Source organism: Oncorhynchus mykiss, chromosome 12 (assembly GCF_013265735.2).
Source record: "Oncorhynchus mykiss isolate Arlee chromosome 12, USDA_OmykA_1.1, whole genome shotgun sequence".
NCBI classification, from domain to species: Eukaryota; Metazoa; Chordata; class Actinopteri; order Salmoniformes; family Salmonidae; genus Oncorhynchus; species Oncorhynchus mykiss.
Window position 1 is genome coordinate 97,260,431 of NC_048576.1, and position 12,500 is coordinate 97,272,930.

The 12,500-nt window shown below is 47.2% G+C and overlaps 1 protein-coding gene across 2 annotated transcripts in view; it reads left to right on the forward strand.

Annotated features, from left to right (window-relative positions):
* Positions 1-12,500, forward strand: part of LOC110539044 (multidrug resistance-associated protein 1) — a 58,889-nt gene that overhangs the window by 20,373 nt on the left and 26,016 nt on the right. For both annotated transcript variants that reach the window (XM_036939399.1, XM_036939400.1), the window contains 10 exons: positions 2,796-2,999; positions 3,201-3,347; positions 3,482-3,569; positions 3,895-4,091; positions 4,771-4,947; positions 6,300-6,467; positions 9,683-9,863; positions 11,103-11,175; positions 11,556-11,673; positions 12,260-12,467. In XM_036939399.1, coding sequence (XP_036795294.1) covers positions 2,796-2,999; positions 3,201-3,347; positions 3,482-3,569; positions 3,895-4,091; positions 4,771-4,947; positions 6,300-6,467; positions 9,683-9,863; positions 11,103-11,175; positions 11,556-11,673; positions 12,260-12,467 — 1,561 coding nt within the window. The remainder of the gene's footprint in view (positions 1-2,795; positions 3,000-3,200; positions 3,348-3,481; positions 3,570-3,894; positions 4,092-4,770; positions 4,948-6,299; positions 6,468-9,682; positions 9,864-11,102; positions 11,176-11,555; positions 11,674-12,259; positions 12,468-12,500) is intronic.

Below are 12,500 nucleotides of genomic sequence, written 5' to 3' on the forward strand. Positions count from 1 at the left end.
TTAGTCCCCCTCAGGACCCTGTCAGAGGCTTGATACATGGCTGATCTCCTTAGTCCCCCTCAGGACCCTGTCAGAGACTTGATACGTGGCTGATCTCCTTAGTCCCCCTCAGGACCCTGTCAGAGGCTTGATACGTGGCTGATCTCCTTAGTCCCCCTCATGACCCTGTCAGAGACTTGATACGTGGCTGATCTCCTTAGTCCCCCTCAGGACCCTGTCAGAGACTCTCCTTAGTCCCCCTCAGGACCCTGTCAGAGACTCTCCTTAGTCCCACTCAGGACCCTGTCAGAGACTCTCCTTAGTCCCCCTCAGGACCCTGTCAGAGACTCTCCTTAGTCCCCCTCAGGACCCTGTCAGAGACTCTCCTTAGTCCCCCTCAGGACCCTGTCAGAGACTCTCCTTAGTCCCCCTCAGGACCCTGTCAGAGACTCTCCTTAGTCCCCCTCAGGACCCTGTCAGAGACTCTTCTTAGTCCCCCTCAGGACCCTGTCAGAGACTCTCCTTAGTCCCCCTCAGGACCCTGTCAGAGACTCTTCTTAGTCCCCCTCAGGACCCTGTCAGAGACTCTCCTTAGTCCCCCTCAGGACCCTGTCAGAGACTCTCCTTAGTCCCCCTCAGGACCCTGTCAGAGACTCTCCTTAGTCCCCCTCAGGACCCTGTCAGAGACTTTCCTTAGTCCCCCTCAGGACCCTGTCAGAGACTCTCCTTAGTCCCCCTCAGGACCCTGTCAGAGACTTGATAAGCGGCTGATGATCAACTAATGTGACTTTACATGCACCATGTGTGGTTTCCATGGTTACACAGTAACTCATACAGCGCTGCTCTGATAGGCTGGGATGTGTTGTGAGGAAACAGGGCATCCAACCACACACTGCTCTGATAGGCTGGGATGTGTTGTGAGGAAACAGGGCATCCAACCACACACTGCTCTGATAGGCTGGGATGTGTTGTAAGGAAACAGGGCATCCAACCACACACTGCTCTGATAGGCTGGGATGTGTTGTGAGGAAACAGGGCATCCAACCACACACTGCTCTGATAGGCTGGGATGTGTTGTGAGGAACCACACACTGCTCTGATAGGCTGGGATGTGTTGTGAGGAAACAGGGCATCCAACCACACACTGCTCTGATAGGCTGGGATGTGTTGTGAGGAACCAGGGCATCCAACCACACACTGCTCTTTGTCATTGTGTACTAACACTGTTGTAATGTCCAGGCATGCTGACTTGTGTTCCCTGTGGCGTTATTAACCAGGCATGCTGACTTGTGTTCCCTGTGGCGTTATTACATCCTCTATGGCGTAAAACTGTACAGATGTAATTGACCTGATTTATCTAACCTTTCTTTAAAAAGGTAGTAGGTGGACAGTAAGTAGGTAAAGAAATAAAACAACAGTAAAAAGACAGGCTATATACAGTAGAGAGGCTATATACAGTAGAGAGGCTATATACAGTAGAGAGGCTATATACAGTTGAGAGGCTATATACAGTAGAGAGGCTATATACAGTAGAGAGGCTATATACAGTAGAGAGGCTATATACAGTAGAGAGGCTTTATACAGTAGAGAGGCTATATACAGTAGAGAGGCTATATACAGTAGAGAGGCTATATACAGTAGAGAGGCTACATACAGTAGTGAGGCTATATACAGTAGAGAGGCTATATACAGTAGAGAGGCTATATACAGTAGTGAGGCTATATACAGTAGAGAGGCTATATACAGTAGAGAGGCTATATACAGTAGGGAGGCTATATACAGTAGAGAGGCTATATACAGTAGAGAGGCTATATACAGTAGCGAGGCTACATACAGTAGAGAGGCTATAACAGTAGAGAGGCTATATACAGTAGAGAGGCTATAACAGTAGAGAGGCTATATACAGTAGAGAGGCTACATACAGTAGAGAGGCTACATACAGTAGAGAGGCTATATACAGTAGTGAGGCGACATACAGACACCGGTTAGTCAGGCTGATTGAGGTAGTATGGAGATCTGGTTAAATTGACTGTGCATATATGATGAACAGAGAGTAGCAGTAGCGTAAAAGAGAGATTGGCGGGTGGTGGGTGGCGGGCGGGACACAATGCAGATAGCCCGGTTAGCCAATGTGCAGGAGCACTGGTTGGTCGGCCCAGTTGAGGTAGTATGTACATGAATGTATAGTTAAAGTGACTATGCAGATATGATAAACAGAGAGTAGCAGCAGTGTAAAAAGAGGGGTTGGGGGGGCACACAATGCAAATAGTCCGGGTAGCCATTTGATTACCTGTTCAGAGTCTTATGGCTTGGGGGTAAAAATTCCATATTCAGTATTCCTTATGCCATATTCAGTGTTCTGAATTCCATATTCAGTGTTCTGAATTCTATATTCAGTATTCCTTATTCCATATTCAGTGTTCTGAATTCCATATTCAGTGTTCTGAATTCCATATTCAGTATTCCTTATTCCATATTCACTGTTCTGAATTCCATATTCAGTATTCCTTATTCCATATTCACTGTTCTGAATTCCATATTCAGTATTCCTTATTCCATATTCAGTGTTCTGAATTCCATATTCAGTATTCCTTATTCCATATTCACTGTTCTGAATTCCATATTCAGTATTCCTTATTTCAAATTCCGTGTTCTGAATTCCATATTCAGTGTTCTGAATTACATATTCCGTGTTCTGAATTCCATGTTCAGTGTTCTGAATTCCATATTCCGTGTTCTGAATTCCATGTTCAGTGTTCTGAATTCCATATTCTGTACTAATTCCCTACTCTGTGTTCCCGGGTGGGTGTTTCCAGGAAGTCCAGATGTGTTATACAGACAGCAGGATCAAGCTGATGAATGAGATCCTGAGTGGGATTAAGATCCTGAAGTTCTACGCCTGGGAACAGGCCTTCCTGGAGAGGGTTCTGGGTTACCGGGAGAAAGAACTCAATGCCCTGAAGAGATCCCAGGTCCTTTACTCCATCTCCATCGCCTCCTTCAACTCATCATCCTTCCTGGTGAGTTACGACCTGTCGTAGAGCCTTCGTAAGCCTGTCATAAACATTACAGATGTCACTATCAATACGTTATCAATACGCCATCTCCATCTCCACTTAACTCCGAACCGGTTTCCTGACCTGAGACTACATAAGAGACTACTACATAAGGCTACATAACCCTTCATAAGGCTGTCATAACCATGACCTGTGCTCCTACAGATAGCGTTCTCCATGTTCGGCGTCTACGTCGTCGTCGACGACAGGAACATCCTCGACGCCCAGAAGGTGTTCGTTTCCATGGCTCTCATCCACATTTTGAAGACGCCCCTCAGCCAGCTGCCCTTCGCTATGAGCACCACCATGCAGGTCAGTCAGGGGTCACGGTGATGTCATCACTAAGGGACCAAACAAAACAATGTGGCCCTGGCAAAAGGTATATCATTAACGGATGATTGGAAAATCATTTGAAAAGTCTTTCATGAAAGTGTTTGTGTGTGCAGGCCGTTGTCTCTCTGAGGCGTCTGGGAAAGTTCCTGTGCCAGGATGAGCTGAAACCTGACGACGTAGATAGAGAACCATACAGCCCTGGTGGGAACAGACAGACACGCACGCACGCACGCACGCACGCACGCACGCACGCACGCACGCACAGACAGACAGACAGACAGACAGACAGACAGACAGACAGACAGACAGACAGACAGACAGACAGACAGACAGACAGACAGACAGACAGACAGACATGGAAAAGGGTTTCTCTCAAAACTGTGATGTTTACGTTTTTATTTTATTTTTACTACATATCTCGGTTTCTCTACCCCTCTACCCTCTTCTCTCTCTCTATCCACATCTTACTCCCCCTCTCCTCCCCCCTCCCTCCCTCCCTCCCTCCCTCCCTCACTCTCCCTACCAGATGGTGATGGGGTAGTGATAGACAGCGGTACGTTTGGCTGGTCTAAGGAAGGTCCTCCCTGCCTGATGAGGATCAACGTGAGGGTGAAGAAGGGGTCTCTGGTAGCTGTGGTGGGACATGTCGGGAGTGGGAAGTCCTCCCTGCTATCAGCCATGCTTGGGGAGACAGAGAAGAGGAGTGGTCACGTCTCAGTCAAGGTAGGTACTGCTACAATACCTTAGTACAAGGGTGTCAAACTCCATTCCTGGAGGCCCAGAGTACTGCTGGTTTCCTGTTCTACCTGATAATTAATATCACCTACCTGGTGTCTCTCTCTCTCTCTATGTCTCTCTGTGTCTCTCTCTCTCTCTCCCTCTCTGTGTCTCTCTTTGTCTCTCTTGTCTCTCTCTCTCCCTCTCTGTGTCTCTCTTTGACTCTCTTTGACTCTCCCTCTCTCTCTCTCTCTCTCTATCACTCTCTCTCCCCCTTCTCTCCCTCTTGATCTCCATCTCTCTCTCTCTCTCTCTCTGTGTCTCTCTGTGTCTCTTGTCTCTTTCTCTCTCCCTCTCTGTGTCTCTCTTGTCTCTCTCTCTCTGTCTGTGTCTCTCTCTCTGTGTCTCTGTGTCTCCCTCTCTATCTCTCTCTCTCCCCCACTCTCTCGCTCTCTCTCCCCCACTCTCTCGCTCTCTCTCCCCCACTCTCTCGCTCTCTCTCCCCCACTCTCTCGTTCACCCTCTCCCCCACTCTCTCCCCCACTATCTCTCTCTCTCCCTCACTCTCTCTCTCCCTCTCTCCCTCTCTCCCTCTCTCCCACTATCTCTCTCTCTCTCTCTCTCTCTCTCTCCTCCCCCCTCTCTCTCTCTCTCTCTCTCTCTCCCTCTCTCTCTCTCTCTCCAGGGCTCTGTGGCCTATGTACCTCAGCAGGCGTGGATCCAGAATGCCACGCTGAAAGACAACATAGTGTTTGGTCAGGAGAGGAAGGAGAGCTGGTACCACAGAGTGGTGGAGGCCTGCGCCCTGCTGCCAGACCTGGAGATCCTGCCTGCTGGAGACGGCACTGAGATCGGGGAGAAGGTGAGGATAGGAGGGGGTCTGGTGGGGGTTAGATCAGGGAGAAGGGGAGGACAGGAGGGGGTCTGGTGGGGGTTAGGGTTAGATCGGGAAGAAGGTGAGGACAGGAGGGGGTCTGGTGGGGGTTAGATCAGGGAGAAGGAGAGGACAGGAGGGGGTCTGGTGGGGGTTAGGGTTAGATCGGGGAGAAGGTGAGGACAGGAGGGGGTCTGGTGGGGGTTAAGGTTAGATCAGGGAGAAGGTGAGAACAGGAGGGGGTCTGGTGGGGGTTAGGGTTAGATCAGGGAGATTGTGAGCACAGGAGCAAGTCTGGTGGCGGTTAGGGTTAAGGTTAAGGTTACTGTTAGGGTTAGGGTTAGATCGGGAGAAGGTTCATTAACATCCCTGTTCTTTACTGTGTGATCCCTGATTGTTTGATTGGTTGATCAGATGATTGATTGATTAGTTGATTCATTCATTCATTAGTTCATTCATGTATACGTCCGTTCATTCGTTCATTTACTTGTATGAGTGTAGTTTACTTTACCTCATGAAGGTTTTATCCTGCAGATAGAGAAACAAATCATTAAATCAAGGTTGTCCTTTCTCTCCCCAGAGTCTGAACGTATCAGTGGGTCAGAAGCAGAGAGTCAGTCTGGCCACTAACTGATATGTTCTCTCTCCGTGTCTCCCTTCTGTCTCTCCCTCCCTCTCCATCCTCCCATCCTCTCCCTCCTTCTCCTTCTCCTCCTTCTCCTCCTCCCCGTCCCTCCCCCCCTCTCTATCCCTCCCTCTCCCTCCTCCCATCCGCTCCCTCCTTCTCGTTCTCCTCGTCCTCCTCCCCGTCCCTCCCCCCTCTCTCTCCCTCCCTCTCCATCCTCCCATCCTCTCCCTCCTTCTCCTTCTCCTCATTCTCCTCCTCCCCGTCCCTCCCCCCTCTCTCTCCCTCCCTCTCCATCCTCCCATCCTCTCCCTCCTTCTCCTTCTCCTCCTTCTCCTCCTCCCCGTCCCTCCCCCCCTCTCTCTCCCTCCCTCTCCCTCCTCCCATCCTCTCCCTCCTTCTCCTTCTCCCCCTCCCTCGCCCTCTCTCTCTCCCTCTCCCTCCCTACCTCCCCTCTCTCCCTCCCTCCCTACCTCCCCTCTCTCCCTCCCCTTCACACTCCTTCTCCCCCCCTCCCTCCCCCTCTCTCCCTCTCCCTCACACTCCTTCTCCCCCTCACCCTCCCTCACCCTCTCTCCCTCTCCCTCACACTCCTTCTTCCCCCCCTCCCTCCCCCTCTCTCCCGCTCCCTCACACTCCTTCTCACCCTCACCCTCCCTCCCCTCTCTCTCCCTCCCCCTCACACTCCTTCTCCTCCTCCTCCTCCCCATCCCAGGGTCTGAATCTATCAGGTGGTCAGAAGCAGAGAGTCAGTCTGGCCAGGGCCGTGTACAGGAAGGCTGACGTCTATCTCCTAGACGACCCTCTGTCTGCCGTCGACGCCCACGTGGGTCAACACATCTTCGAGAGGGTGTTTGGTTCTGAAGGACTGCTCAAAGACCAGGTTATTATTTAACAGACAACAGTGGTGTGTTCAACATTCATGTGTGTAAACGTTCCATAAAGACACAAACTACAAGTGTTCAGTGTCTGTGTGTTCAGTGTCTGTGTGTTCAGTTTGGGTGTGTGTTCAGTGTCTGTGTGTTCAGTGTCTGTGTGTTCATTGTCTGTGTGTTCAGTTTGGGTGGGTGTTCAGTGTCTGTGTGTTCATTGTCTGTGTGTGTGTGTGTGTGTGTGTGTGTGTGTGTGTGTGTGTGTGTGTGTGTGTGTGTGTGTGTGTGTGTGTGTGTGTGTGTGTGTGTGTGTTAACTCTCTGCTGTATCGCTGGTATTCAATATGATCTCAGATTTGGACAATACTCCAATTAAAAGTCATTTCAGGGAACAGGGCAGTAAACATCTGCAGCATTTACTGTGAATGTGGTCTCATTGTGAACAGGGCCTTTAAAACTAGCATCGCTGACAAAGCACACTGGTATTGAATCCCGGCCTAAGGCTGTTTCTGATTTATGCAGTCTGACTACCATGTGTTCTCTATAAACCTTCAGACTACCATGTGTTCTCTCTAAACCTTCTGACTACCATGTGTTCTCTCTAAACCTTCAGACTACCATGTGTTCTCTAAACCTTCTGACTACCATGTGTTCTCTTAACCTTCAGACTACCATGTGTTCTCTAAACCTTCAGACTACCATGTGTTCTCTAAACCTTCTGACTACCATGTGTTCTCTCCAAACCTTCAGACTACCATGTGTTCTCTATAAACCTTCAGACTACCATGTGTTCTCTAAACCTTCAGACTACCATGTGTTCTCTCTAAACCTTCTGACTACCATGTGTTCTCTCTAAACCTTCAGACTACCATGTGTTCTCTAAACCTTCTGACTACCATGTGTTCTCTCTAAACCTTCAGACTACCATGTGTTCTCTCTAAACCTTCTGACTACCATGTGTTCTCTCTAAACCTTCAGACTACCATGTGTTCTCTAAACCTTCTGACTACCATGTGTTCTCTAAACCTTCAGACTACCATGTGTTCTCTCTAAACCTTCTGACTACCATGTGTTCTCTCTAAACCTTCAGACTACCATGTGTTCTCTAAACCTTCTGACTACCATGTGTTCTCTTAACCTTCAGACTACCATGTGTTCTCTAAACCTTCAGACTACCATGTGTTCTCTAAACCTTCTGACTACCATGTGTTCTCTCCAAACCTTCAGACTACCATGTGTTCTCTATAAACCTTCAGACTACCATGTGTTCTCTAAACCTTCAGACTACCATGTGTTCTCTCTAAACCTTCTGACTACCATGTGTTCTCTCTAAACCTTCAGACTACCATGTGTTCTCTAAACCTTCTGACTACCATGTGTTCTCTCTAAACCTTCAGACTACCATGTGTTCTCTCTAAACCTTCTGACTACCATGTGTTCTCTCTAAACCTTCAAACTACCATGTGTTCTCTCTAAACCTTCAGACTACCATGTGTTCTCTAAACCTTCAGACTACCATGTGTTCTCTCTAAACCTTCTGACTACCATGTGTTCTCTCTAAACCTTCAGACTACCATGTGTTCTCTAAACCTTCTGACTACCATGTGTTCTCTTAACCTTCAGACTACCATGTGTTCTCTAAACCTTCTGACTACCATGTGTTCTCTAAACCTTCAGACTACCATGTGTTCTCTCTAAACCTTCAGACTACCATGTGTTCTCTAAACCTTCAGACTACCATGTGTTCTCTTAACCTTCAGACTACCATGTGTTCTCTAAACCTTCAGACTACCATGTGTTCTCTAAACCTTCAGACTACCATGTGTTCTCTAAACCTTCAGACTACCATGTGTTCTCTTAACCTTCAGACTACCATGTGTTCTCTAAACCTTCAGACTACCATGTGTTCTCTAAACCTTCTGACTACCATGTGTTCTCTAAACCTTCAGACTACCATGTGTTCTCTCTAAACCTTCAGACTACCATGTGTTCTCTAAACCTTCAGACTACCATGTGTTCTCTCTAAGCCTTCAGACTACCATGTGTTCTCTAAACCTTCAGACTACCATGTGTTCTCTCTAAACCTTCAGACTACCATGTGTTCTCTAAACCTTCAGACTACCATGTGTTCTCTCTAAACCTTCAGACTACCATGTGTTCTCTCTAAACCTTCAGACTACCATGTGTTCTCTAAACCTTCAGACCATCATGTGTTCTCTCTAAACCTTCAGACTACCATGTGTTCTCTAAACCTTCAGACTACCATGTGTTCTCTAGAACTTCAGACTACCATGTGTTCTCTAAACCTTCAGACTACCATGTGTTCTCTAAACCTTCAGACTACCATGTGTTCTCTTAACCTTCAGACTACCATGTGTTCTCTTAACCTTCAGACTACCATGTGTTCTCTAAACCTTCAGACTACCATGTGTTCTCTAAACCTTCTGACTACCATGTGTTCTCTAAACCTTCAGACTACCATGTGTTCTCTCTAAACCTTCAGACTACCATGTGTTCTCTAAACCTTCAGACTACCATGTGTTCTCTCTAAGCCTTCAGACTACCATGTGTTCTCTAAACCTTCAGACTACCATGTGTTCTCTCTAAACCTTCAGACTACCATGTGTTCTCTAAACCTTCAGACTACCATGTGTTCTCTAGAACTTCAGACTACCATGTGTTCTCTAGAACTTCAGACTACCATGTGTTCTCTAAACCTTCAGACTACCATCTGTTCTCTCTAAACCTTCAGACTACCATGTGTTCTCTAGACCTTCAGACTACCATGTGTTCTCTAAACCTTCAGACTACCATGTGTTCTCTAGACCTTCAGACTACCATGTGTTCGCTCTAAACCTTCTGACTACCATGTGTTCTCTAAACCTTCAGACTACCATGTGTTCTCTCTAAACCTTCAGACTACCATGTGTTCTCTAAACCTTCTGACTACCATGTGTTCTCTCCAAACCTTCAGACTACCATGTGTTCTCTAAACCTTCAGACTACCATGTGTTCTCTCTAAACCTTCAGACTACCATGTGTTCTCTAAACCTTCTGACTACCATGTGTTCTCTCCAAACCTTCTGACTACCATGTGTTCTCTCTAAACCTTCTGACTACCATGTGTTCTATAAACCTTCAAACTACCATGTGTTCTCTCTAAACCTTCAAACTACCATGTGTTCTCTAGACCTTCAGACTACCATGTGTTCTCTCTAAACCTTCAGACTCGTGTCTTGGTGACCCACGGTCTGAGCTTCCTGCCCCAGGCAGATCTGATCCTGGTGATGGTGGAGGGAGAGATCACTGAGATGGGCTCCTACCTGGAGCTGATGGCACGGGACGGGGCCTTCGCTGAGTTCATAAGACTCTTCGCCGGGAACGAGCGCAAGGAGCGCTCACACAGAGGTGAGGAGTGAGATGGAACACATTCAACAGGCTACAACCACCTGGTGATCAAGCAGTGTTTCGATTGGCTAGAGAGGTGTTTAGTAGATGCTAATTCAAAACAAACTACATGTGTAGGATCTTAATTTGACCATTATTGTCGCCGCAAAATAATCCTGCAACAAAAGGATATGAACGTTTGGTCAATAATATTGCTTTGATCGGTGGTGTCATGATATTACTACCAAACCGAGCTCCTCATTTCATTACCTAGCCCGAACTCTGTCATGATATTACTACCAAACTGAGCTCCTCATTTCATTACCTAGCCTGAACTCTGTCATGATATTACTACCAAACTGAGCTCCTCATTTCATTACCTAGCCTGAACTCTGTCATGATATTACTACCAAACTGAGCTCCTCATTTCATTACCTAGCCTGAACTCTGTCATGATATTACTACCAAACCGAGCTCCTCATTTCATTACCTAGCCTGAACTCTGTCATGATATTACTACCAAACTGAGCTCCTCATTTCATTACCTAGCCCGAACTCTGTCATGATATTACTACCAAACTGAGCTCCTCATTTCATTACCTAGCCTGAACTCTGTCATGATATTACTACCAAACTGAGCTCCTCATTTCATTACCTAGCCCGAACTCTGTCATGATATTACTACCAAACTGAGCTCCTCATTTCATTACCTAGCCTGAACTCTGTCATGATATTACTACCAAACTGAGCTCCTCATTTCATTACCTAGCCTGAACTCTGTCATGATATTACTACCAAACTGAGCTCCTCATTTCATTACCTAGCCCGAACTCTGTCATGATATTACTACCAAACTGAGCTCCTCATTCCATTACCTAGCCCGAACTCTGTCATGATATTACTACCAAACTGAGCTCCTCATTTCATTACCTAGCCCGAACTCTGTCATGATATTACTACCAAACTGAGCTCCTCATTTCATTACCTAGCCTGAACTCTGTCATGATATTACTACCAAACTGAGCTCCTCATTTCATTACCTAGCCCGAACTCTGTCATGATATTACTACCAAACTGAGCTCCTCATTTCATTACCTAGCCCGAACTCTGTCATGATATTACTACCAAACTGAGCTCCTCATTTCATTACCTAGCCCGAACTCTGTCATGATATTACTACCAAACTGAGCCTTCATCTGAAAGGCAGGAAGGACCCATGTCTAAACTCTGCTGACATCATGTTGTTGTTGTTGTTTACAGGAACCAGGAAGTCGGTATCTCGTCTGAGTATGACAGACTTTTCCATCGATCTTTCTCAGGAGCAGCTCATTAGGTATGACTCCTGACCTTCAACAAACACAATGAGAGTCGCCAACAGGAGGGTTCATCTTAGCTGTGGTATTTGGGGTTGGCAGTACCAGGTTCATGAGCCAGACAGCTTAACACTGCTCCAAGAAAGCTCTCTGGGGGGGCAGGTCTTACCAATTCTCATTTTTACCTATTCTCTATCTATCTCTCTCTCGCTCTCTCTCTCTCTCTCTTCTCTCTCTCTTCTCTCTCTCTCTCTCTCTCTATTTTCTCTCTCTCTATTTTCTCTCTTCTCTCTCCCTCTCTCTCTCTCTCTATTTTTTCTCTTTCTCTCTCTCTATTTTCTCTCTTCTATCTTCTCTCTCTTCTATATTCTCTCTCTCTCTCTCTCGCTCTCTCTCTCAGTGGAGACATGATGAGTAGTGCCAGTATTCAGACCATGGAGGCCATCTCAGACACAGAGGACCAGAAGCAGGAAGTCCTGGGGAAACTGACAGAGGTTGACAAGGCCAACACAGGAAGAGTGAGTAGTACAGTACTGACACAACTACTGACAGATTACAGACAAGGTGAGTAGCACAGTACCAACACATAACCACTGACAGACTACATACAGGGTGAGTAGCACAGTACCAACACATACCTACTGACATGCTACAGACAAGGTGAGTAGTATAGTACTGACACATACCTACTAACAGACCACAGACAATGTGAATGGTGCAGAACTGACACATAACTACTGACAGACCACAGACAAGGTGAATGGTACAGTACTGACACATACCTACTGGCAGACTACAGACAAGGTGAATGGTACAGTACTGACACATACCTACTGGGCAGACTACAGACGATGTGAATGGTGCAGTACTGACACATACCTACTGGCAGACTACAGACAAGGCCAACATAGGCAAGGTGAGTACTGAAGTAATTACTGTGTTCTCTCTCTCTGTCTCTCTCTCTCGCTCTCTTTGTCCTTCTCTCTTTCTTTCGCTCTCTCTCTCTCTCTTTGTCCTTCTCTCTCTCTCCTCTCTCTCTGTCTCTCTCTCTTTGTCCTCTCTCTCTCTCTTTGTCCTTCTCTCTCTCTCTCCCTCTCCCTCTAGGTGAAACTAGAGATGTATGTGGAGTACTTCAGGACCATCGGTCTGGCTCTGATCATCCCCATAGTCTTCCTGTATGCGTTCCAGCAGGCCGCCTCCCTCGCCTACAACTATTGGCTTAGCGTCTGGGCCGACGATCCAATCATCAACGGCACCCAGATTGACACAGACCTGAAACTGGGCGTGTTCGGAGCCCTGGGGTTCGCTCAAGGTGGGTTAGGGACGGGGCAAGGAGGATTATGAT